The 25,159-nt window shown below is 42.7% G+C and overlaps 3 protein-coding genes across 3 annotated transcripts; all 3 read left to right on the top strand.

Annotated features, from left to right (window-relative positions):
- The first annotated feature begins 5,022 nt into the window (after window positions 1–5,022).
- Window positions 5,023–5,961, top strand: LOC107157509 (olfactory receptor 7D4-like). Its single transcript, XM_015503879.1, has one exon. It carries the CDS (start codon window positions 5,023–5,025, stop codon window positions 5,959–5,961), a length of 939 nt encoding a protein of 312 aa, XP_015359365.1.
- Window positions 5,962–12,423: 6,462 nt separating this feature from the next.
- LOC107157508 (olfactory receptor 7C2-like) lies at window positions 12,424–13,362 on the top strand. Its single transcript, XM_015503878.1, has one exon. It carries the CDS (start codon window positions 12,424–12,426, stop codon window positions 13,360–13,362), a length of 939 nt encoding a protein of 312 aa, XP_015359364.1.
- A 10,562-nt stretch (window positions 13,363–23,924) lies between these two features.
- On the top strand, window positions 23,925–24,878 carry LOC107157507 (olfactory receptor 7G2-like). The gene has a single exon (XM_015503877.1). The coding sequence runs from the start codon at window positions 23,943–23,945 to the stop codon at window positions 24,876–24,878; it is 936 nt and encodes a 311-aa protein (XP_015359363.1). The 5' UTR covers window positions 23,925–23,942.
- The last annotated feature ends 281 nt before the right edge of the window (window positions 24,879–25,159 follow it).

Raw genomic sequence — 25,159 nt, 5'->3', positions numbered from 1 at the left:
TTCCAGAGTGGAGAGGGGACCCAGGCGGTGAGTGTGTAAGCCCTGCCCCTGTGTGCACTCCTCCTGGAGACACCTCAGCCCCTGATTCTGAGCAGGACATGGAGGTGATTCTAACCAAGAACAGGCAGAGGAAAGGTGTACATCTCCCTAAATGTGCTAAATGTTCCCTGATCAGCAGCTTCCTGACTGAGGGAGAGAGAGGGGACAGGGGTGAGCGTGGGACTGTACCTGAGAAGGGCTTTCTCCTGCATGCGGAGGGAGACATGAGGGGTGGGTGGTTTCTCAAAGCTCCATCTAGCAGAGGAGCATCAATGACGCTACTCAGAAATGTGTTCCTTCAATGCTTTTTATTAATTAATTTTTAATTTGTGGCAAACAGACATAACAAACTTTACAATTACAACCAGTTTTAAGTTGACAATTATAAGGCCTGAGTCATGTTCATGATGTTTTGCAAACATCACCAACGTCCATCCTCAAGACACTTTTCATCCTGCAAAACCCAATCTCTGGACCATCTACACTAACTCCTCACTCTCTGCCCCCAGCCCTCACAGCCCCGCTCCTCTCCCCCTCGATGTGAATGTCAGTGCATGGTGCCCCATGGAAGTGCAGGCCAGCCTCTACCTTTCTGTGGCTGCTCACATCACCGAGCACAGGGTCCTCCAGGTTCAGCCTGTTGTGGGAAACGTCCTTCTGGTGAGGGCAGTGGCTACTCTGCTCTACCCACATGCCATGTTGGTTGCCTTCACTCCTCTGTACCTGGATGCTAGCGTTTCTCCCACCTGCTGGTCCTGTGAATAATGCTGATGATATGGATCACCTTGGAAATCAAAGGCTCCCAATTGATTTAGCTCCTCAACTTCTTCACATTGAGAATGGAGGCTGAGCAGCTGTGTCTGGCCCTGACCAGCACAGGAAGCCCAGTCTGTGCTGGTTTCTGATGAATGCAGCCTGCCACAGTCTATATATGCATAGACTGCCTTTTATCCCATTGTCAGCTCTGTCTTATAAAAGCTTTTTGAGCGCCTGATTCCTGAAAGATGGAGATTTAAGACAGAAAATAGCTCTCCTCTGAATTCCTCAAAGCTACCAGTAAACCAAACCCGTTTCCCTCCTCTGCCTCCTTCCCCAGCTCTAGTGAGCTCCCTAGTAGGGAAGTCATTTTTCCTGGTTCACTACAGTAAATGTGGGGTACACATCTCTCTAATACCCTGCTTCCAGTGTTTTTGGATAAGCAAACCCATAACTGTAATTACAGGATTGTGTGGTAACACTCTTTTTATCATGATTTATTTTTCAGTGAGGTCTTTCTAAGGTGCCCAGCTGACCATGAACTCCTGGACTCTAGAAATATTTCTCTGCCTTGGCTTCATGAGTAGCTGAGATAAATGCCACCGAGCCCCTATTCATTAATTTTATTTTTAACTTTCTGAGAAAACCTTTAACATTTTAAAAGAAAGTGTAGAAATCCTTTCTCATTGAACTTTTTATTTTTACAAATATGTAAGCACCATTTTCGTTTCAAGAGCCCTAAGTGAGTGTCAATGAAGCTCCTGTATCAGTATATCCAGGGGAAAGGGAAGGTTCTAAACAGAGCTGAAACTTTTCTCTCCTGTGTTATACCAAGACAGCTTCTTCTTCTTCTTACAACAACTGTGCCATTGTTAACAAAGTAACAACAGCAATAAATAATGGTAATATTTCCAGACTCATCACAATATCCCTAGAACTGTGGACCTTTCTTCATTAATGTCTGCAAAGCTCAGTCCCTTGAATGACACAGCTGGACTTGGCTCCATTTCATTTCTCTGTCCTGTGTAGACTAATGTCCTTCTTCCTTCAGTTCATAATGCATCCTGTGGTCTGTGATCCTTTCAAGTGGCGCGGATACAGGCAGAGAGAAAAACATGCTTGACAGTCTCCCTGGTTCTCTCAGGACTCCTGCAGGCCCCTCCGCCACTTCCCTTGGGAATGCACATCCTTCCACGTGCACATCCTCAGATAAATACTTAAATTTAAAAATTCATCTAAAAATCTAAACAATTGGTGCATATTGTTTACACAGAATGGTGGACTCTTTGTGGTGTACTCATGCTTGCGTGAAGACACAATTTGATCAATTTCATTCCCCAATGCTATCCCCCACCTCCCATGGGTTTCTCCCAAATCCCCTTCCTCTACTCTTCTTGTTTCCCTTCCAATTTGTTTTCCCCTTTTAGCTTCCACATAGGAGATAATATATGTAATAATTTGTTCTCTGAGTCTCACTCAATTTACTCAATATCAGGCTGTCCAAGTCTATCATGTGGTACCACAACGTACCACCTTTTCTTTATCTCTGAATCTGTGGATGAACACTTGGGCGGTTGCCCTAATTGACTATTGTGAATCATGCAGCAATAAACATGGCTAATCATGTGTCTCTAAACCATGCTGACTTTAGCCCTTTTTGACCAGTACCAAGGAGTGCTGGATCATATGGTAGATGCATTTTTAGCTTTTTCAGGAAAACCTCTTTTATTGCCATAGGGGCTGGACTAATTTAGCTTCCCACCACCAGTGGTCATTCCCACCACCATAGGTCATTCATGCCCCATACCTTAGCTAGCACTTTTTGTTATTTTTTATTCTTTATGCTTGCATTTTGGCTATAAAACCAGATATACAGCAAATATTAAGAGAAAAAAAGGAGAAACACTTTCACACCTAGGTGTATGCAAAGTCTTCCTAAATGACCCCATAGCTCAGGAAATAAGGAAGGAATTAATAAACATTGAATCAAAAAGTTTCTGTACAGCAAGGGATAAAACACAATAATGAGGAAACTGTCAGACTGGGAGAAAGTTGTGGCCAGCTCCTATTCTGAAAGAGGGCTGTGATCCCAGATGTACTAAAAGCTCAAAACACAAACCACTCAAATTAAAAAAAAACCACAATAATCCAATCAATAAATGGTTGAATAGCCTGAACACAAACTTCTCAAAATGAGAAGTGCAAACGGCCAACTGCTACAAGAGAAAATGTTCAGCATATTTAACCACCAGGAAAACGCACATCAAAACTACACTGAGATTTGAACCTACTCCACTTAGAAGGAGAAGCAAGAAACTTTTGATACATTATAATTACACATAAAGAGCAGTATGAAAATTCAGTATATGTGTCAATGTACAGAGATCAGATGAAGGTGATTAGTATTTCCATAAGAACGTTTATCATTGCTTAGGTTTGGGAACCTTTGCAATATATTTTTTAGGTTCTTTATGAAATATATAACACATGGCTGTAAACCGTAGCCAGGCTACCGTGCTGTAGCACCCTAGAACACATTCCTGCTCTCGACTCTACAGTGGTCCATGTTCCCCAGCCTCCCTTTGTCACCCTTCTTCCTCCCATCCCTAGATCCAGTGACCACCGCTCTGCTGTCTACTTCTATGAAATCAAGTTTTTTTAGCCTCTAAATATGAAAGGAAACATAGAGTATTATTGTCTTTTTGTGCCTGGCTCATTTCACTTTCTGTCATATCCATCAATGTGGATGGAACCAGAAGCATGTCATTTGGCCATGACACACTTTAGTCAGTCACATATCTGCACATCAGCTCTTAGCACTGTTCACACTGGCAGATTTCCTGACTCAGCTAGGATAGGGAGTGTCCGTTTCACAAGGTGAAGATGGCTAAGAGGACATCAGCACACATAGGATTCGTACAAGGGCCAGGTACAGAGGGAGCCTGCGTGTCTTAAAGGTGTGCTGGGTGGAATGCCGTGGACACGTGACACAAGGCAGTGTTGGTCTTCACCTGCATCTTGGAGTTCTCTGCAAAACTCACACAGGTGAGGGCCCTCTGGAGAGCTCTAAGTGTGAGGGATAATAACAAAATCATTGCCCTACGGGCACAGTCTGGAAACTTCTGCTCAGAAAAAAAAAATCAGTGAAAATATGCGTGTCTGAAATGTTCTTTCCAGACATGATCCACTCATCAGACTCCAAGCTTCCTAGAAGGCAAAGCAATGAAAGAAACTGCAATTACAAATAAATAATTTTTAAAATGAATAAATGAACCAGACTTTCAAAAACACCAATCTACTTTTCTTTTCAGGACCAGATAGTCATTTTCTTTATGGTTGCAATAGTTGTAAAAAAAAAGACACAATGTTGAGATTCATTCAGAACTATTAGAAATGTTTCTCACTTCAGGACCGAATCACAAATCATCATCACACACAGACGCACAGACACACACCCGTACGCACACACACATACACACACAGACACACACACACACAAAGTCAATGTAGAAAAAAGGAATTCTTGGGGCTGGGATTGTGGCTCAGAGGTAGAGCGCTTGCCTAATATGCGTGAAGCACTGGGTTCAATCCTCAGCACCACATAAATATAAAATAAAGCTATTGGGTCCACCTATAACTAAAACATAAATATTAAAAGAAAAGAAAAAGGAATTCCTTTAAATTAAATAAGTCACAATGGAATGCTTGAGATGATTGAACAATATAATATCTTTAAAGGAGTGATTGGATTGCCTCATTTCTCACAAGGAGGAAGGAAAAAAAACATGAGATGGCAATTTTGAGCAATACTCAACTTGGCAAGGATGGGCAGAGACAGAGAGAATGACATTAATGACAGACTTAAAATTCTTTAGGAAAAGATGTCATCAAACCAGGATTGAAACTGTATTAATAATTGAAGACCATTTAATACTAGGTTAAGTCAGAGCATTTAGGAGTGATAATTCCTAATAAATGAAATAGCATATGTTTTTATTTTTGTATTGTAACATTAAAAACACAGTCATTTTATTTTTTAAATCATAAAATATAAATTCTAGAATGAGTGAGTGAAGAAAGGAATAAAGAGTAGAAGCTGAAGAGAGGAAATGTTTAAATAGGACCCACAATTTTAAGTCATTACCAAAGATTTTTTTCCACCAAGTGATAACTGGGTGTGTTCCATTGCTGACCATGTCTCTATCATCCAGCAGATCTCTTTACCACATGGAGTCCGAAAACCAAACACTTGCAGCAGAATTCCTCCTCCTGGGACTCTCAGAGGACCCAGGCCTGCAGCCCGTCCTCTTTGGACTGTTCCTGACAATGTACCTGGTCACAGTGCTTGGAAACCTGCTCATCATCCTGGCCATCATCTCTGACTCCCACCTCCACACCCCCATGTACTTCTTCCTCTCCAACCTGTCCTTGGCTGACATCTGTAGCACCTCCACCTTAGTCCCTAAGATGCTGGTGAACATCCAGACAGAAAGCAAAGCCATCTCCTATGCAGGCTGCCTCACTCAGCTATGCTTTTTCGTGGTTTTTATAGGCATGGACAATTTACTGCTGGCTGTGATGGCCTATGATCGCTACGTGGCCATCTGCCACCCCTTGCATTACATGGTCATCATGAACCCCCGCCTCTGTGTCTTGTTGGTCCTGATCTGTCTGCTCATCAGCACTGTGGGTGCCCTGGTGCATGCTCTGATGTTGCTGCGTCTGTCTTTCTGCAAACACCTGGAGATCCCCCACTTCTTCTGTGATCTGACTGAGATCCTCAAGGTAGCCTGTTCTAATACCCTCATCAATAACATTGTGGTTTATTTATCAACCATGCTGTTGGGTATTGGTCCTGTGTCTGGCATAATATTCTCCTATGTTCAAATTGTTTCCTCCATCCTGAGAATCCCGTCCACTGGTGGAAGGTATAAAGCTTTTTCTACCTGTGGGTCTCACCTGTCGGTGGTTTCCTTGTTCTATGGGACTGCTCTTGGGGTTTACCTTAGTTCTGCAGTGACTGATTCTCCCAGGAAGGCTACAGTGGCCTCTGTGATGTATGCGCTGGTCACCCCCATGCTGAACCCCTTCATCTACAGCCTGAGGAACAAGGACATGAAGGGGGCCTTGAGAAAACTCACCTTGGGGACATTTTCCATTTCATGATTCTGTCACCTGCCTTGCCTGTGATTTCTTAGACTGAGTCAAAGTGAGTCAGTTCTTCCAGAAAAATAGTACCTCTTGAGATTAGGAGAATAAAACAGTTGTGGGGGAATGAGACCCTCAGGCCTCTCAGTAACCAAAAAGGGCAAATGCCCTCCAAGGACTCCCTGTTAGCCGGTGGCTGGTTAGCTGTTCAGGGCTCATGGTGGGTGCCCTTCCCAGTCCTGTCACTCAAACTCACTCCCATGCCAGGGGCACCCCTGAGTCAGGACCCCTTCCCAGGGACTCTGAAAACATAAACCACATGAGGGTGGAACAGTTGAGGAGTCACAGAAGCAGCAAAGTCCAGGACCCTGAGGATGGGCTGTCCTGGCTGCTGCTTCCCCCCACCCCACACCTGGGAGTCCTCTGACAGCTGCTGCTGCTCATCCTCACCCCAGGGCAGAGAAGCTCCTGCAGGGTGTGGCAGGGGCATGGGGGAGGTGACCTCAGGCACCAGGATGCAGACTCTGCCCTCCCTGGAAGTGGGAGTGCTCCCTGGGGAGGAACCCCCTGTTAGAGTCTGTAAACAAGTCAAAATAACACCTGGCATTTTGCCAGGGGAATGTTAGAGTTCGTAAACAAGTCTGGATGGTGCCTGGCAAAATGTCAGAGGGAGTGGTTTGAGAAGTAACAAAACCGAGCCATTAAGTGTAGAGATTCCTGATTGGTTGACTGATGTATCTAGTTTATGCTAATTAGATAAGCTGTGTGGAATGTATAAATACTGCTCCTGTCCTGCAATAAAGGGCTCCTACTCCTGCTGTATCAACGTACACAAGTTATTCGTCACCCCCCGGTTATTTTGCTGCAGCCGGACTCCGGCAACCCCCCCACACACACACACTGGGTGTGGCAGGAATCCTGACTCCCTCTGTGTTCAGTTCCCAGAGCCAAGGATTTAAGGGCGGGCTTTTAACACAAGTAGCTTGGTATTGAATCCCACTTTTCTATATTTTACTGTGTCATTTACTAACTAACTCTACTCTGATCTCCATTTCCCCACCTTTATAACTTTCAGACGCATGTCACACACTTAATAATGACTTGGAGGAATGAGTCTCTTACACTGGAATGTCTGAAATAATTCACTGTGTTGGATGTACATAGAAATTGGTCTGCATTCAACATAGACAAATTAAACAGTAATTTCTGGACCTACAATCTCCTATTAATAAAATCATAAACTTCCTTACTTCCCCATAATTCCAAGTACATTATTTTGTGTTGTGTGTGTGTGTGTGTGTGTGCACACTTCCAGCCTATCACATTCACTACTTATAAAATCAATTTCTCCCTTCACCTTTTTCCTTTCTTTATTTTCATCTTAATTTAGACCACTGGAAATGGTACAAATACATAAATTTGAATCAATACATTAAGATTTCTCATGTAATCCCTGTGATATGTAGAAATGCCTTTCTTAAAGTCTGAATAGTTGGAAAATCTCTTGTCACACTTTAGTGGCTTATTTTCAGCCTAGTTGTGCTGTGGTCAGAGAACATGCTCTCTGTATATTTTTACTCCTGTTGCAATTAAAAACGAGGCATATAGCACCTATCGTAAAACATATGAAGTGTTTCTCTGGTGTTGAATAAGTAATGTCATTAATTTTAATGAGTACTGAAAGCATTATTCTATGTATGTCCAAATTGTTAATCATGTTCCAATATTGTTTGTGTCGAATTTTGTTGATGTCTCGTTGTATTGTCATGGAGCTATACATATTAAAATCACATAGCATCATAATTTGTCAATTTCTGCTGGTGATTCACTCAAAGGATCATAAGGGAGTTCTAATTCATAATTTTATAATGTCCTGGTGCATTGGATGTTTAATCTTTATGCAATTACTTTTGTTATCTATGGGTGTGTCTTTGCATTGAAATCTCCTTCCATGGGGCACAGTGCAGTTACACAAGCTTTCCTTGGGAGCTACAGGTGATGAGAATCCTGGATACTTCATATTTGCAAATGGTTGGCCTCCCATTCACCTGTGGTTCTGAGACCCATCTCTGTGTGGTCCCAGGCCAAGCAGGCGAATCCAGACTCTAATCCTTCACTCCTGAGTCTGCAGACACCTAAACCTCAGCATAAGACCAGTCCTGGTACTCAGCTTGCCACGGTGGAGCCCCATACTCTTATATCTCCACACTGAAATTTGTCATGGTCCTTTAAAATAAAAGAGCTTTAAATTTTTAAATAAATCCTGGATGTGGTAACACACAACTGTAATTCCTGTGATTAGAAATCCTTAGACAGGAGGATTACGTTTGAGGACAGCCTCCTCAACTCAACGAGACCCTGCCTCCAAATAAAAAAATAAAAAATAAAAAGAACTTTTGATTGGACTCAGTGGTAAAGTTGTTCCTGGATTCAATTCCCATTAAAGAAATAAAAATAAAAATTAAAAAATTTAGTTGATTTACTTCTCATATTACAGATAAAGGAGCAGAGGAATACAGAGGTTGAATAATGTCCTCAAAGTTGCAAAGCTGCTAAGGGTTAGTAAATATTGGATCCAAATTGTCCAAAGTCCCCATTGCCCCACCCTCCTCCTATACCCAGCAGTATTGGATGTACAATCCATCGTGGGCACACAAAAGGGAACTCTGTTTATGGAATTGCACGTGTGAGGACTGAGATTACAAAGTGCCTGCGCCTTGTCTCAGAGCCCTTTGAATGGAGCTGGGAAGCCTTCTAGGGTGGAGGGCCCATGCATCTCCTCCCCTGAATATTTGGGACTGGGCCAAACTACAGGATCTGTAGCACCTGGACCCTCAGTTACTCTTGCTGTGCTCATGGCTGATTATCAACAACAGCCAATAGGCTTTCAAACCTATCAGTGACCATTAGCTCCCACCAATTCCAAATTGTGGATAACAACTTGTACAGTCGTGATTTTTACATTTTTAAACTCTATCCTTTTCCACTTTGGTCACCACACACTACAGTTGCTCCTGGCCCTTGGGTCTCCTTATATTGCAATTCCTAAAGGTCCTAAAACAAACATCCTTGACTGTGGCCCGATTGTTGGTTTTTCTGTGAGTTTGCTGACACCGGGATCTTCTGGACAAAGATAGCAGAACCACTGTCATGTATTGTGTCCTTGCCGATTTTAATGAGCTACACTGTGGGTTCTCAAAGTGGAGTTTCCTGGGTCAGCTGTAGCAGCGTCACCTGGAAACTTGGTAGAACAGAATTCCTAGGACATAGGCCAACCCTAGTAAGTCTGAGACTCTAGGGAAGTACTAGCGATGTGTACGCTAACAGGGCCTCTCACTAAGTCTGAGGACCACTGTAGAAAAGCAATCCTTGTCTTTCTGGAGAATAGCAACTCCTCACCCTCCCTCTGCTCCCTAGAGAAGGGAGATGGAGGCTGGGTATTGAGAGCTCTGTGACTCTCACTGTCTTATATCTCTGACCTCTTGGGACTCATTATGGAGGGTTCCTGACCATTTCTGTGTAAGAACCACTCAGAATCACCCAATCCTCTCTGTCCTCTGTCACATGCAAGGATCAGCCCCCAGGATGTTAAAATAGAGGCTCAGAGCTGGTGAGTACTGAATCTTGGCCCTGCCTTGCCTCCTCCAGGATTCAGCATTCCCTGTCTTTTCTGAGCTGAACTTGGAGGTGATCCTACCAAGGACAGGAGGAGGTAAGAGCTGCATCTCCATGAATGATTTTAAATATTTCCCAATCTTCATGGGTAAGGGAGAGAGATGGGACTGGGGTGAGAGTGGGCCATTCACTAAGGAAGGAATTCCTTTCTTGACCCGTGAGAAATGAGGGGTGGGTTCTTTGTCAAAGCTCCACCAAGGAGAGGAGCATAAATAAAGAAAATCAGACAGTGTCCCTTTAACATTTTTATTAACATTTTTTAAAATTGTGGTTAAAATATTCGTAACAGAGGTTACATTTTGGCCATTTCAGTGGCATTGGGTACACTCAACAATGGTTTTGTGACCATTATCACCGTCCACTTCAGGACATTTTTCATCTTGCAACACTAAGACTGTTCCTATACCCACGAGCTCTTCATCCTCTTCTCCCCCATTCTCCTTTCTGTCTTCATGGATTTCAACACTCTTTGTCCCTCATAGAAGTGGAATCACATATATACCTTTTGGTGATTGGCTGATTTCCCTAGAGAACAAAGTCCTCCTGGTCCATGCTGGAGCCTGTGTGAGGTTTTCCTTCCTTTTACAGGCTGAGCCTTATCTCATTGTGTGTGTGTTTACCACATTGTGGGTCTTTATCCATCTGTGCCTGGGCACTGGGGTCTCCTACCTTCTGGCTCTTGTGAATAATACTGCTGTGAATGAATGTGCACAAATATCTCTTTGACACCCTGCTTCAGTTATTTCAGAGGTACACTCAGAGGCTGAAGCAGAATTGTTGGATCATGTGGTAATTATCTTTTCAATTTTTTCAGGAAAATTTTGATATTTTAACACAGTTATATAAAGACTGTTTTCTTATACTTTGGAATTTTCCAAATGTATAAGCTCTATTCAAGTTTCCAGGGTACCTTTTGAGGGTTAATGACCCAGATAACAGCCATTTGCTTCACTTGTTTTCTATGTTTTGGGTAGAATAATGTCCTTCCTCCCCTGCTACACAACATCCTATGTTTTTTTTTTTTTTTTTTTTTTTGATGCTGGGGATTGAATCCAGGGCCTTATGCATGTGAGGCAAGCACTCTACCAACTGGGCTATATCCCCAGCACAACCTATGGTCTTGATGCTGAGGTCCAGTGGCCTGAGTGTCAGCAATGGCTCATCCAGCAACTGTCTGCCCAACCCTGGCAGGCGTGGAGGCACAGGAAAAAGTGCTTGACCATCTCCCGTGCTCTACTCCATGCACACCTTCCTCTCTCCACATCAGGTATGAATATGTGTCCTTCCCAAACTCACATACTGGGTTGAATTGACTCACTTTTTAAATTTTATGAAATTTTAATTAATAGACAATACTTGTGCCTATTCATGAAGTGCTTTGTGATCATATGTATCCAATGGGTAATAGTCAGATCAAGGTAATCATCATTCCCTTCTCCTTATTCACACATCATTTCTATGGGTTCAGAATGTCTGAACTCCTCTCTTATAGGACATTATATAATATATGATAAATGGTGTTGCAATCTCTATTCACCCTACTATGCCATAGACCCCTAGAACTTATACATCCCATGTAACTCTGTTCTGGTACCTGTTATCTGACCTCCCCATGTCACACCTGTACCTCACCTCCCTAGCCCCTTGTGACCACTCTTCTACTTTCTACTTCTGCTGCAATAAAATTATTTTTCAGTTTTCACATATGAGTGACAGCATGCAGTGTTTGTGTTTTTCTGCCTGGGCTATTCCACCCTGTCATTTACAGGAATATGTATGCAGCTAGAGTTGTTTCATTTTGATGACAGTAGGACAGGGCACACTGTCATCAATAATGTGCTTACTCACCTGCTCTTAGACTTGTTCACTCCTGCTGACTTCTTGACTTACCCACAACATGGAGTGTTAATTTTACAAAGTGAGTATGGCCAAGAGTCCATCACCCCATTTTTAATTATTCCAGAATCCAGATGTTGGAGGGACATTGAGCGAGGACTCAGTTTACTGGATGAAATGGCGTTAACAAAGTCCTCAGGAAGTGTTGGACTTTCAATAACCTCTCTGGTTGCTCTGCAAAATGCACAATTTTGAATGCACTCAGGAGTGCTCGGGGTGGAGGGGGCATGGATAATTTCAAAACTATTGCCATAGGAACATTTTCCAGAAAGTAGCAATCAAGGAAAAATATAGACAAAAGGTTAGTTTCATAAAATACACAATGTGTTTGTGTGTTTCCAGACATGGTCCACTCATCTGGCTCCAAACTTCCCAGTAACAAAATAAATGAAAGCAACATGTCATTACAAAAGAAATAAAACAGCTCTTCAAAAACAACATCACTTATCTTGTTTTAGAGACTAGACAGGAATTTGTATTATGAGTGTGACAATTTTTAACAATGGACAGAATATAGAGTCATTCAAAGTTTTTAATGATGTCCCTAGCTGTAGGAACAAATGACAAATTGTAGTCTACAACAATTCTCATATCCAAAGCAATTTCTTCAAATCACACAGATTCCAATGCAGTGACAGTGACTCTATACAATTGTAAAATACTATAAAGTAGGTAAAGGAAAAATGAACTGTGTCACTTCTCACTGTAAGGCAGTAGAGAAAGAGAAATTACAATTTTCAGGAATAACTAAATTTGGATGGAGAAAGAAATGAGCAGGAGAATTTGAAGGGAACAGTTGTCTAAGTATCTGTAGAATTTAAGTCCTGGACGAAAGGCCTCTGTCCAACATTGATCTCTGTATATTCCATTGTCCCTAGGTCCCTATCTTTCATCAGGTTCCTCAACAACATGAAATCCAAAAATCAAACACTTGCAGCAGAATTCCTCCTCCTGGGACTCTCAGAGGACCCAGGCCTGCAGCCCGTCCTCTTTGGACTGTTCCTGACGATGTACCTGGTCACAGTGCTTGGGAACCTGCTCATCATCCTGGCCGTCAGCTCTGACCCCCACCTCCACACCCCCATGTACTTCTTCCTCTCCAACCTGTCCTTGGCTGACATCTGTAGCACCTCCACCTTAGTCCCTAAGATGCTGGTGAACATCCAGACAGAAAGCAAAGCCATTTCCTATGCAGGCTGCCTTGCTCAGGTATGTTTTTTCGTGAATTTTCTATGTATGGACAACTTACTGCTGACTGTGATGGCCTATGATCGCTATGTGGCCATCTGCCACCCCTTGCATTACATGGTCATCATGAACCCCCGCCTCTGTGTCTTGTTGGTCCTGATCTGTCTGCTCATCAGCACTGTGGTTGCTCTACTGCACACTCTGCTGTTGCTGCGTCTGTCTTTCTGCAAACACCTGGAGATCCCCCACTTCTTCTGTGATGTGACTCAGGTCCTCAAGATGGCCTGTTCTAATACCCTCGTCAATAACATCATGGTTTATTTATCAACCACTCTGTTGGGTATTGGTCCTATGAGTGGCATAATATTCTCCTATGTTCAAATTGTTTCCTCCATCCTGAGAATCCCGTCCACTGGTGGAAGGTATAAAGCTTTTTCTACCTGTGGGTCTCACCTGTCGGTGGTTTCCTTGTTCTATGGGACTGCTCTTGGGGTTTACCTTAGTTCTGCAGTGACTGATTCTCCCAGGAAGGCTACAGTGGCCTCTGTGATGTATGCGCTGGTCACCCCCATGCTGAACCCCTTCATCTACAGCCTGAGGAACAAGGACATGAAGGGGGCCTTGAGAAAACTCACCTTGGGGACATTTTCCATTTCATGAATCTGTCACCTGCCTTGCCTGTGATTTCTTAGACTGAGTCAAAGTGAGTTCGTTCTTCCAGAAAAATAGTACCTCTTGAGATTAGAGAGTAAAACAGCTGTGGGGGATGAGACCCTCAGGCCTCTCAGTAACCAAAAAGGGCAAATGCCCTCCAAGGACTCCCTGTTAGCTGTGGCTGGTTAGGTGTTCAGGGCTCATGGTGGGTGCCCTTCCCTGACCTGTCACTCAAACTCAGTCCCACTCACCTCCCATGTCTGGGGCATCTCTAAGTCAGGACCCCTTCCCAGGGACTCTGAAAACATAAACCACATGAGGGTGGAACAGTTGAAGAGTCACAAAAGCAGCAAACTCCAGGACCCTGAGGATGGGCTGTCATGGCTGCTGCTTCCCCCCACCCCACACCTGGGAGTCCTCTGACAGCTGCTGCTGCTCATCCTCACCCCAGGGCAGAGAAGCTCCTGCAGGGTGTGGCAGGGGCATGGGGGAGGTGACCTCAGGCACCAGGATGCAGACTCTGCCCTCCCTGGAAGTGGGAGTGCTCCCTGGGAGGAACCCCCCCACCACAGGCAGCTGAGGCCCCTGCACTCCCACCTCCAGCCCCACCAGCCACCCCAGCTGGGAAGCCATTTTTCTAGTAATATTCAAACAATAATTCCTGTCCGTCCTCCTACTCATTGTTTTCTTCACCCATTAATTCTTTTAAATTTTTTTTCTTAGTGCATTATAATTGCACATAGCAGTGGAGTTCCTAGTGTTCATTGTGACATAATTATACAAGCATGGAATTTAATTTTGTCCATTTCCACCCTCATGTCTTCCTCTTCTCCCACTTTTTTTTAAAATTATTTATACTACTGGCCTTTCTTCTGCGTAGTTGTAGTTTTTTTATTCAGTGCATTACGGATGCACATCAAGGTGAAATTCACTCTCATGTATTCACGTGTGTACCCAGGACGGTGTCCTCAGTTCCCTTCCAACATTCCTTTCTTTCCTCCTCCCTCCTCCCTCCCTCTCAGTCCCTTTCCTCTATCCTACTGATCTCTCTTCTGTTTTCATGCCACCCACTAGTTCTTGAGGGAATTTATGCATCATGATTCATAAAATAAAACGTATGCATTTTTCTAAAGCTAGAACACAAAACAATGAAAATGTGTGATGTTGTATTGGTTAGGAACTATCAACCGCCTTAATGCTTTTGCTAAATCTAGCATTAAACTGTAGTCAGTTCTTCACACAGCATCAAACCTGGTTTGATGACATCAATTCCCAGAAAATCTTAACTCTGTCATTAACAAGATATTCTCTGTAGAAGGTTACCATTACAAACCTCAGATATTGCTGAAAATTACTTTCTCACATCTTATATATCCTCTTTGTAAGACATGACATGTCATTTAACCCTTTAAAGATATTATACTTTACAAGTCCATCAAGCTAGTCCATTGTGAACTGTTTAATTTGAAGAAATATCTGTAGCCAATAGAATTGGTCTTTTTTTGGACTGTAGTTTGCTATTTGTTTCTGAAATGAAGAACTTTATCAAAAAGACAGAATGAGTCTCTATTTTATCTGTCATGTAAATGCCACACCCATATGATAATTTCTATGTGATCTTTAAAAAAAAGGTTATACTGTTAGTTGAGATTTTTTAAACCTATACAACTGATATTATTCATGTAGAATGTGAGCTTTGGAAGGAGACATGCTCATGACAGAAGTGGAGGGAGGGGCTCTGGAGAGAGCAAAGGAGAGGAGCGAGCAGTGTTCCCTGTGCATCCACACTGGCTGGGCAGGGGAAGGGCACTGCAGCAGGGTCAGTGCTGACTTTCAGGCCACTTTCAGGATCACAGACCACATGATGTTTTATGAAGCAAGGGAAGAAGGATATTAATCTACTCAAACAGAGAGAAAGTGAAGCTGAGCCAAGTTTGCTTGTGCGTTTTCTATGAATAATGCATGATGGATTTAAGAAAAGACCTAAGGGCCTAGAGATATGGTGACTACTCTAGAGATACGAGCTATAATTATTGTTGCTGTTGATACAACAATAGGAAGCCATGTGGCAAAAGGGAAATTTGTCCTGGCCTACACACACACAAATGTCACAGTAATAATTAGTGTGGGACAGTCCCAGTGGGGCACACCTCTAATCCAGCTATTTGGAAGGCAGAGGCAGGAGGATCATAAGTTAGAGACCACTTGAGTTGGTGAAAACTTATTTAAAAATAAAAAGGGCTATTTATATTACTATTATTACTGGAGTCCTAGGCCAGAGGCCTGACTCAGGAAGGAGGTGTCAGACAAGTCATCAGGTCCTGCCACTCATCCTGAATGACAAATAGAAAAAGTAATGGGGAAAAGCAGAAAAGGAGCTCTAATCAGAACACCCAGGGAGACAAGAGCCAATAGCCTTGTTATTAAGGATCTGGCAAACTTTGAGGTTTAATTATGTAGAAGAGAATGAGGGTAAACGTTCAGGGGTTGCATTGTTAGAGGCTTTGCACAGCTGTCAAAGCAGACCATCTTGACCAGGCATGGTCTCAGACAGCTTCATCTCAGGGTTTGGCAGGCCGGGCATTTTTGGTGATAAGAAAGTTTCTGTTGCCTCACAAAATGCTTATTGATCAGACCTGTTGCCCTAGGAATCTCAGGTGACTCAGAGCAAAGGAGACAGTTGCAAAAAGGTGCCGCAGTCTGGCTGGGCACAAATCACGAGCCACTGAAGCAGGAACAAACTTTATTTTTAAACTGCAGGAAAACACTTCACACAGCTCCCGGGGAATCCTCCCGAACGCCACGAGGCTTGTCCAGGAAACCCCCAGCCGGAAATATCTCCCCCCGAAATCCCTCCTCCTGCACTTCCCCAACCAATGGGAACTCTCGGGGAATCCCCGGAAATCCCCACGAGAACTCCAAAATAGTGCGACAACTCAAAAGTTGCGGCAGAGGCGGATAGTAATGCCTCGCCTGTCAATCAATACTGTTGGCAAAATGCCAGGGGCCATACAGACTCGGCGGTGGCTCTCAGCAAAAAGGAGGCAGAGATTCAGGTGAAGGAGCCCACATCCTTGTTTCCCTGTTAGTAGGACTTGAGCAGAGATCCTCAATCCCGACATGATCCTTCCAGAGAAGGGCATGAGCTTGGGGCTGGGGGTGTAGCTCAGTGCTTGCTTAGCATGTGTGAGGCCCTGGGTTCCTTCCTCAGCACAAATGAAATAATGTGTGTTGAAGAGGTTGGCGAGGCAGGGAAGAAAGAGGAGATAGGAGGGAGAGAGAACATCCACAGAACAACACCTGAGTGGTAAGAAAGAGGACTCATTTGGAATCCACCAGGACCCTCCATCAAACCAAAGGGCAAGCTGACTGGGGATATACTCACCTCCTTTCCTTGAATCTCAGTGTCTCCCCTACAGCGATGGATCTATAACCAACCATGTGAGTCCATAGCCAGGGGAGTCTCCTGCTGCCCTTTCTGGTATAAAAACAATAAGAAAGTTCCTGTGTAAGACCCTGCATTCCATCCCTAGCAACACACACACACACACACACACACACACACCATAATAAAAAAGAAACATTGAAAGAGACTTCTGTTTTGTACTTGAGTCTGTGTGTGTGTGTGTGTATGTGTGTGGGTGTGCATGTTTTCACATGCTGTTGATTGAACTCAGGGCATTACACGGGCTGGGAGAGCACTTTACCACTAGGCTACATCCCCACTCTGAGAAAGCTCTTCAATCAGATCCAGCTATCCCAGCTCTGGGTATCTCTCCAAAGGAAAGGAAATCAGTATACCAAAGGGACACCAGCATGCCATTGTTTATTGTGGCACTATTCACAATAGATAAGGTTCCCTGTCCATCAACATATAAGTGAATGAGAAAAATTTGGTATGCATACACAACGGAGTATTATTCATTTTCTATGAATAGAAAAATGATTTTTTTTTTACTGGCAGGCAAATCAGGAAAGCTCAGCTGACTGCATTTGATTGCCCTCTCACATAAGAAATAAGCAGAAATGTAAAAAAGAAAAAGTGAATTGAATAGTGGCTAAACCTAGAAAGGCAGGTAGCTCACCTCCACCAGTCCTACAGAGGTGGTCACAACTCCCAGAAGCAAAAGTCAGGAAACATGTATACATAGATTTAGTACACAGCACAGGCTGTGCTGGCCAGAGGACATGTCAGAATTCCTGTTTCCCTGGTGCCCACCTAGGCAGTGGGATAGTTTTTCAGTTTCCACTTGAGAAAGTTCATTGAGGGGAAAACAAAAACAAAAACATAAAAACTTTTACTAGGAAATGGAAGGGCAAAAGTCAATCTGGAGCTTTTAATTTTAAAGGGTCCCTGTTACAGTCCTGTCATTTACAGCAAAACAGATAGAAATGGAGGACATTATGTTAAACAAAATGAGCTAGACACAGGACTACAGGTACCACATGCTCTCCTTCATATGTAAGAACTAAGAAATAAAAGTTGACTTTAAAGTAGACTAGTGATTCCTAGAGAATAGGAAGGGTTTGCAGTTGGGAGAGGGTGGAAAAGGGTGGTTGGATTTGATTGGTTCATGCTGCATGTGTGTATGGAATTTCATATATCAAGAAGTGAGGTGAGGTGGCTCATGCCTGTAATCCCAGCTACTTCAGAGGCTGAGGCAGGAGGATTGCAAGTTAGAGGCCAGTTGGTGAATTACTGAGACCCTGTCTCAAAATAAAATAAACTGAGCAGTGACACAGCTCAGTGGTAGAACACTTGCCTAGCATGGGTAAGTATACACACACACACACACACACACACAGTGTCCAAGTAAAACATAAAAAGTGCTGTGGATGTTGCTCAGTGATAGAGCACCCAGCATGGCAAAAATAAAATGTTTAAAAAAGAAAAGAAAGATATGTGTGAAAGTCTCTACCACTAGGCACTCCAGTTATAGTGGAAATATTTTTTTCCCAGTAGATGTTTGTTTGTTTATTCATTAATTCCACAAAAGCTGATAGCTCAGTATAGCCATGTTCTGTTCTAGATTCTGCATATGCAACGGTACAAGAACTGATGGGAATTCTTTTCCTCTGGGGGCATTCACCCATGAGGGTAGCAATATGCAATAAATAAGAAATGTAAGTGTAGCTGGCACTGTGATGTGCTACTAGATGTATTACCCCACCTTCTGGGAGTACTGCTGGCAGGCAGCTCGTCATTGTTAGCCCTTTTCTGGGACTTCCCCAGAAGAAAATTATTACTGTACTGAAATTCATGCTTCCTTCCCAAGGATGCAACCAAAGGCTGATCAATACACAACTTAAAACCTGGTCCATTTGCCACAATATGGGACAATTCTCCAGCTACATCTCATCTCCATATTGCTTTGCCAGATGAATGGACACCATGATAGTCATCTTTTTATCACTGTGACCAAAATATCTGACAAGAAAAACTTAGAGGAAGAAAAGTTGATTTGGGCACACAATTTTAGAGATTCAGTTCGTGGTCAGTCAACACCATTGCTCTAGGCCTGAGGGGAGGAAGAACATCATGGCAGAAGGGTATGGTGGAGGGAGGAGTGCTGCTCCATTCCCAGTAGCTAGGAATTGTGGGGAGAGGGACCACAGGGAATCAACCCTTCCAGGGCACACCCCAGCAACCCACCTCCTCCACTTGTGCCTCAATTGCCTACCTTTGCCACACAGTCCATTAAAAGTAGGATGTACTGGGCTGGGGATGTGGCTCAAGTGGTAGCGCGCTCACCTGGCATGCATGCGGCCCCGGGTTCGATCATCAGCACCACATACAAACAAAGATGTTGTGTCCGCTGAAAACTTAAAAAAAAAAAAATTTAAATTCTCTCTCTTTCTCTCTCTCTCAAAAATAAAAAATAAAAAAGTAGGATGGACTGATTATGTTACAGCTCTCATAAGCAATCATTTAATCTGAATATTTCTGCATCAATGCAGAAGGTATAAGGGGCACCTCATATCCAAACATGGACATGGACATTGGAAGAGTGTCATATTTCAGCTTAGGACTTTCCTAATCTTGTCTTTATCTCATTTTTTTCATAAGCATTGATACCATGTGCACGCCCTAATAAATCTGTACATGCCAATTTTTGCTCTGCGTCTCCCCTGGCTGCCCAACCTGATGCTATGAGAAAGGTATCAACAACTAGATGTTATGGAGAGTACACATTGGGGAATCAGGTAAGAAAGTGTTAAAATTATTATAATCGTACAGAGAAAGATGAAGCAAAGTTTCACTGAAAAGTTGACATTTAAGTAGACACCTGACACAGTTTCAGGAGTGAATGTTATGGTTCTATAGAGAATGAACCAACCTTGCATTCCTAGAGTAAAACCCAATCTGGCAGAATGCCAGATTTTCTTTGTATTCCTTACTGGATTTTACTTTAGTAATTTTTCGGCAGTCAGGATACCTTGGATTATATTTTCTTGAGTACTAGGAAAATTGGATATCTATATGTAGACATTAGATCTCTCTCTCTCTCCCCCTGCACAAAAATCAACTCAAAGTGGATTGAAGACCAAAAAATTAGACAAGAAACTCTGCAGCTGCTGGAAGATATTACAGAGTCAACAATCCAACATGTAAATGCAGGCATCGACTTTCTTAATATGATTCTTAAAGCTCAAGAAATAAAACCAAGAATCAATAAGTGGGCTGGTCTCAAAGAGCTCTGTACAGCAAAGAAACTAATCTAAAGCATGAAAAGAGAGTCTACAGAATGGGAGAAAATCTTTGCTAACTACTTTTTTTTTTCCTATACTAGGGATTGAACCTGGGTGCACTTTATCACTGAGCTATTTTCCAAATCCTTATCCCAAGTCCTTTTAATTTTATTTTAAAAATTTGAGACACAGTCTTGTTAAGTTGTTGATGGTCTAGCTAAATTGCTGAGAGTTCCTTGGATTTATGATCCTGCTGTCTCAGCCTCCTGAATTGCTTGGATTATAGATGTGCAGCACTGTACCCAGTTTCTGCTTCTGCTAGCTCCTCTTCTGACAGAGGATGAATATGCATATATATATATATATGTGTGTGTGTGTGTGTGTGTGTGTGTGTGTATTTGGACACCAAAAATTTTATCCAATTAACAAATGAGAAAATGAACTAAATATTTCTCAAAAAGGATATGCAAATGGCTAGGAAATATATGAAAAATGTTCAACATTTTTAGCAATCAGGTAAATGCAAATCAAAACTACACTGAAATTTCATGTCACTCCATTTAGAATAGACATTGCCAAAAATAGAAATAATGATAATAAATACTAGTGGGGATACTGGGAAAAGTAACACTTACACATTGTTGGTGGTTCTCCAAATTAGCACAACCACAATGGAAATCAGAACGTGGATTTATCAAAAGATTAGGAGTGGCAACTCCATATGAACCAGCTATTCTACTCCTTGATATTTACCCCAAATCACAATACTATAGGAATATATGCATGCCAATGTTTATAACAGTGCAATTGACATTAGACAAGTTGTGCAGCCAGCCTAGTTGTCTGTCAACAAATGAATGGATAAAAAAGTGGCATATAGACACAATGGGGTTTCACTCAGCCATAAAGAAGAATGAAATTTCCTGGCAAATGAATGAAACTGAAGAACATCATGTTAACTAACAAAGGTCAGGCTGAGAAAATCAAGGGTCAAATGTTTTCTCTCATATATGTAAACTAGGGAAAACAAAAAAGGAATGATAAAGAGGATCTCATTAAAATACAAGGAAAACCAATAAAGTAGAGAAAATTGTCACCAGTCAAGGGAGAAAGGAAGGGAAAGGAAGATAATTGGAATGAAATCTACCAAATGATGCTATGTGCATATAGGAATATATCACAATTGAGTCTGAATTGTAACATACAATTAAACATAATAGAAGGTGTACTGGTAGAGTACAGGAAGGGAATCAGGGGTAGATGGAGGGAGGGAAAGGAAGGTACTAGGGAATTAAATTGTTATATGCATGAACAAATATGTTTAATGAATTTCCATTATCATCTATAATTATAATGCACCAAGAAAAACATAAACAAAAGCAAACTATTGTGATAGAATTAGAAAAGATATTTAGAAAATTCTAAATAGGGAGTAACTGCCCCATTTATAATTTTGGCCTTCAGTGGTCATCAAAGAAAACAGATTACAATCTTCAGTGTAAAATACAGAGAATTAATGATAAAGTTCAGCAAATGCTCCATGACTTTTAAGAAAAGACACTGTAGTTAGGTATAGTGGCACACACCTATAATTCCAGACACTTGGGAGGACAAGGTAAAGGAATCACAAGTTTGAGGCCAGCCTGGGAAACGCAGTGAGATTGCCTCATAATTGAAAATCAGTCTGGAGTTGTGGGTCAGTGGTGGAGTTTGCATGCAGGGATCTGGATTCAAAACCTAATACCACAAAAATAAATAGAAAGTAAGAAAGAAAGAAGAAGCACCTTGAATCTTTGCTAATATTTTCATAATTTTTTTGCATATCTAGGGATGGAACCCTGGGACACTCTGCCACTGAACTACATGCCCAGCCCTTTTAATTTTTATTTATTTTTTATTCATTTTATGACAGGGTCTTGCTGAGTTCCCCGGGCTTGTCTTGAACATGCAATCCTCCTGAGTTGCTGTGATTACAGTTGTGATCCACTATGCCTGGCTTATATTTTTATTTTTATACTTACATATAAAGGACATATTTTCACACCTAAAATAGGGATCAGTCTTCCTGACATCATTCATCCGATAGAGATGCCTTTGTAACTTGAGGTGAAAACTGGAGTTTATTAGAAATGCTCTGTGTGGTGTTCTGCGTGCCACAAAGGGGAGAATGGAGCGCTGGACTCCTGGCCTCAGGGGACAGGACATGAGCGATTCTGAACTTCTCACCTCCATCGACTTGGTCTTTAAGGATACTCACTCCTGGGATCAGGATGATGGTGAAATAGCTGCTCTAATGAGGAGCTTTGCATACTGAGCCCCAGGGATACGGAGGCTGCAGGAGTCAGCCTGTGACCACCTCACTCAGACGCCCTACCCAGGCCAGGAAGCAGCACCTGGGCCTCCTCCAGAGATGAGCCTTCCGCACCAGGACTCAGTCCTTGTGTCTACTTAGGGGGCAAGTAGACCTCCTGCTTTGGACCTTCAGGTGAGGCGCTGAGCACCACTGTTGGTGGAGTGGAGTCAGAGGGGGTCTGACGGCCACTTAGTGTGTGCATTGGAGATGGGGCGGATGCCTTAGGAGAATTTCATCCTGTGGAAGCGGTTGGGGGAGGACACCAGAGTTGCTCATCCAGGTCCCATAGATCTCATGCTGGATTCTGGATTCCATTCAGTGTGTGGGAGTCTAATGTTATACCAACCATCTTTTCCTGTCATAGCTGCTTTTTCTCCCTCAGGAAAGGACAACATTTCTCCCAGGGATATTCCTGTTATGAACCCTGATGAACTAAGCCTGTAACTTTGTAAACCCCTGTTTTATGAACACCAAAAATTTTGTTTATTTCTCTTTTCATAGTAACTTTTGCTTTTCACACTTTCTCTCATTTAGCTACTTGCTTGTTATTTATCCATCTGATTATTGGAAGAAGTTTGCTTAGGACAAAGCAGATAATCTCTTCAGCATGGTTACCCAGCCTCCCTTAGACTTAATTGCTAAAGCAGTTTGCCTGCATTTCCAAGGCAGTCTTATGTGCTTCACGTGGAAAGGTGACATTTTCTAGTATTTGAACTCATCCAGTTGGGTGGATGCTCTCTACCTGCTACAGTGAACTGAAAATCAAGAGAATTTGGGGGGCTATGTTCAGGAAGAAACTTTTTAAGATTAAAAAGAGATTATAAGATTTTATTATGATACATTCATGAAGGTTTGGCAATGCTAGTTCTGTACTGTCCAGAGATTGATCAAGAGAGTCACCTCAGCAGTCAGAGGATCTTAGCTGCGATCCTGTTTGTGGCAAACACTGACGGTGTACCTTGTGTCTGTGACCTTTCCTCATGGGTCCGTGGGATGAAAGCATGAACTAATATATCTGTAATGCGACTAGTCCTTCAGATGATTCCAAGTCATGGTAAAGTTGGATACCATTGCTCAAGAAAACAGATTGCATAAGTTCATTCTGACCTTTCTTTTCCTTTGAAGGCTTGGGATAATTCTGAAGGAATTATCTGATTCTTAGTGACAGTCTAACCACTTGGCACAATATTTGAAAAAAAAAGTTTAATAAAGACATTGGAGATTAGGGGAGGTCTGAACAAGAGGAATGGAGGGAGAATATAAATAAAGATCTGAATATTCCTGTGCTTCACAATATACGTGAGAAAAAATTCAGAACATTAGTCATTAAACTTTAGAAATGGTGAGTTTACTGGAAATGTTTGTACAAAGATACGTGGTGGGTCCTCATTCCCAGAGTATAACGAAATAAAGTCCAAAATGTTATCAAGAATTTTGTATTGCCATGATCCTGGTTGATTCTGCTGTTGTTTGTATAGAACACATCAATTCTGTCTTTTTCTCCTCGTTTTTTTTTTTTTTTTCCATTGGATTCACTAGGAACATGGAACCCAGAAACCACACAGCTGTTTCAGAATTCCTTCTCCTGGGACTGACAGAGGACCCAGCCCTGCAGCCCCTCATCTTCAGCCTGTTCCTGTCCATGTACCTGTTCACCATCCTGGGAAACCTGCTCATCATCCTGGCCGTCAGCTCTGACCCCCACCTCCACACCCCCATGTACTTCTTCCTCTCCAACCTGTCCCTCACTGACATCTGTATAAGCACCACCACCATCCCCAAGACGCTGGTGAACATCCAAACACACACTCAGAGCATCAGTTACTCAGGCTGCCTCTCCCAGGTCTGCTTTGTTTTGATTTTTGGTGGTTTAGAAAGTTGCCTCCTTGCGGTGATGGCCTATGACCGCTATGTCGCCATTTGTCACCCACTGAGATACCCAACCATCATGAACCCCTGCCTCTGTGTCCTGCTGGTTCTATTGTGCCTACTGGTCACCACTATGAATGCCCTTCTGCACACTCTGACGGTGCTTCGACTGTCCTTCTGCACAGACCTGGGGATCCCCCACTTCTTCTGTGAACTCGTTCAGCTCATCAAGCTGGCCTGTTCTGACACCCTCATCAACAACCTCTTGATTTATTCAGTGACTAGCCTATTTGCTGGCATCCCTCTCTCCGGGATTATTTTCTCTTATACTCAAATTGTGTCCTCTGTTTTGAAAATGCCATCCATGGATGGAAGGTATAAAGCCTTTTCCACCTGTGGGTCTCACCTGTTAGTTGTGTCCTTATTCTATGGCACAGCTTTTGGAGTGTACATGAGTTCTGCAGTGACTGACTCTTCCATTAAGAACGTAGTGGCTTCAATGATGTACATGGTGGTCCCTCAAATGCTGAACCCCTTCATCTACAGCTTGAGGAACAGGGAAATGAAGGGAGCCCTGAGACATCTCATCGCTGGGAGGCCTTCTCTGTGATCATGTCATCTTCTTTGGGTTTGAGTTTCCAGATTCAATTGGAGTAACAGATATAGTGGTGACCTAGCGTACCTTACTTATCCATTATCAAGTTCTTCCAAATATGACTAGATACATGTTGTCCAATTATCAACTTGGATTTCGAATCTGCATGTGCTTTTTGTCCGCCAGACATGATTTCAATTTCTGAGCTCCATATTGTTGCTCTAACTCCATCAGGCAGGGCTGAGTTGGGGGTTGTATTGTAGTGGTACTGTATAGATCAGTCTCAGAATAAGGAC

This window comes from Marmota marmota, unplaced genomic scaffold, assembly GCF_001458135.2.
Source record: "Marmota marmota marmota unplaced genomic scaffold, marMar, whole genome shotgun sequence".
Taxonomy (NCBI): domain Eukaryota; kingdom Metazoa; phylum Chordata; class Mammalia; order Rodentia; family Sciuridae; genus Marmota; species Marmota marmota.
The sequence above is the reverse complement of the archived record's forward strand: the minus strand, read 5'-3'. Positions and strand labels throughout refer to the sequence as shown.

Coding starts and splice junctions, on each gene's coding strand:
- LOC107157509 (XM_015503879.1), top strand. CDS start 5,023: ATGGAGTCCGAAAACCAAACACTTGCAGCAGAATTCCTCCTCCTGGGA.
- LOC107157508 (XM_015503878.1), top strand. CDS start 12,424: ATGAAATCCAAAAATCAAACACTTGCAGCAGAATTCCTCCTCCTGGGA.
- LOC107157507 (XM_015503877.1), top strand. CDS start 23,943: ATGGAACCCAGAAACCACACAGCTGTTTCAGAATTCCTTCTCCTGGGA.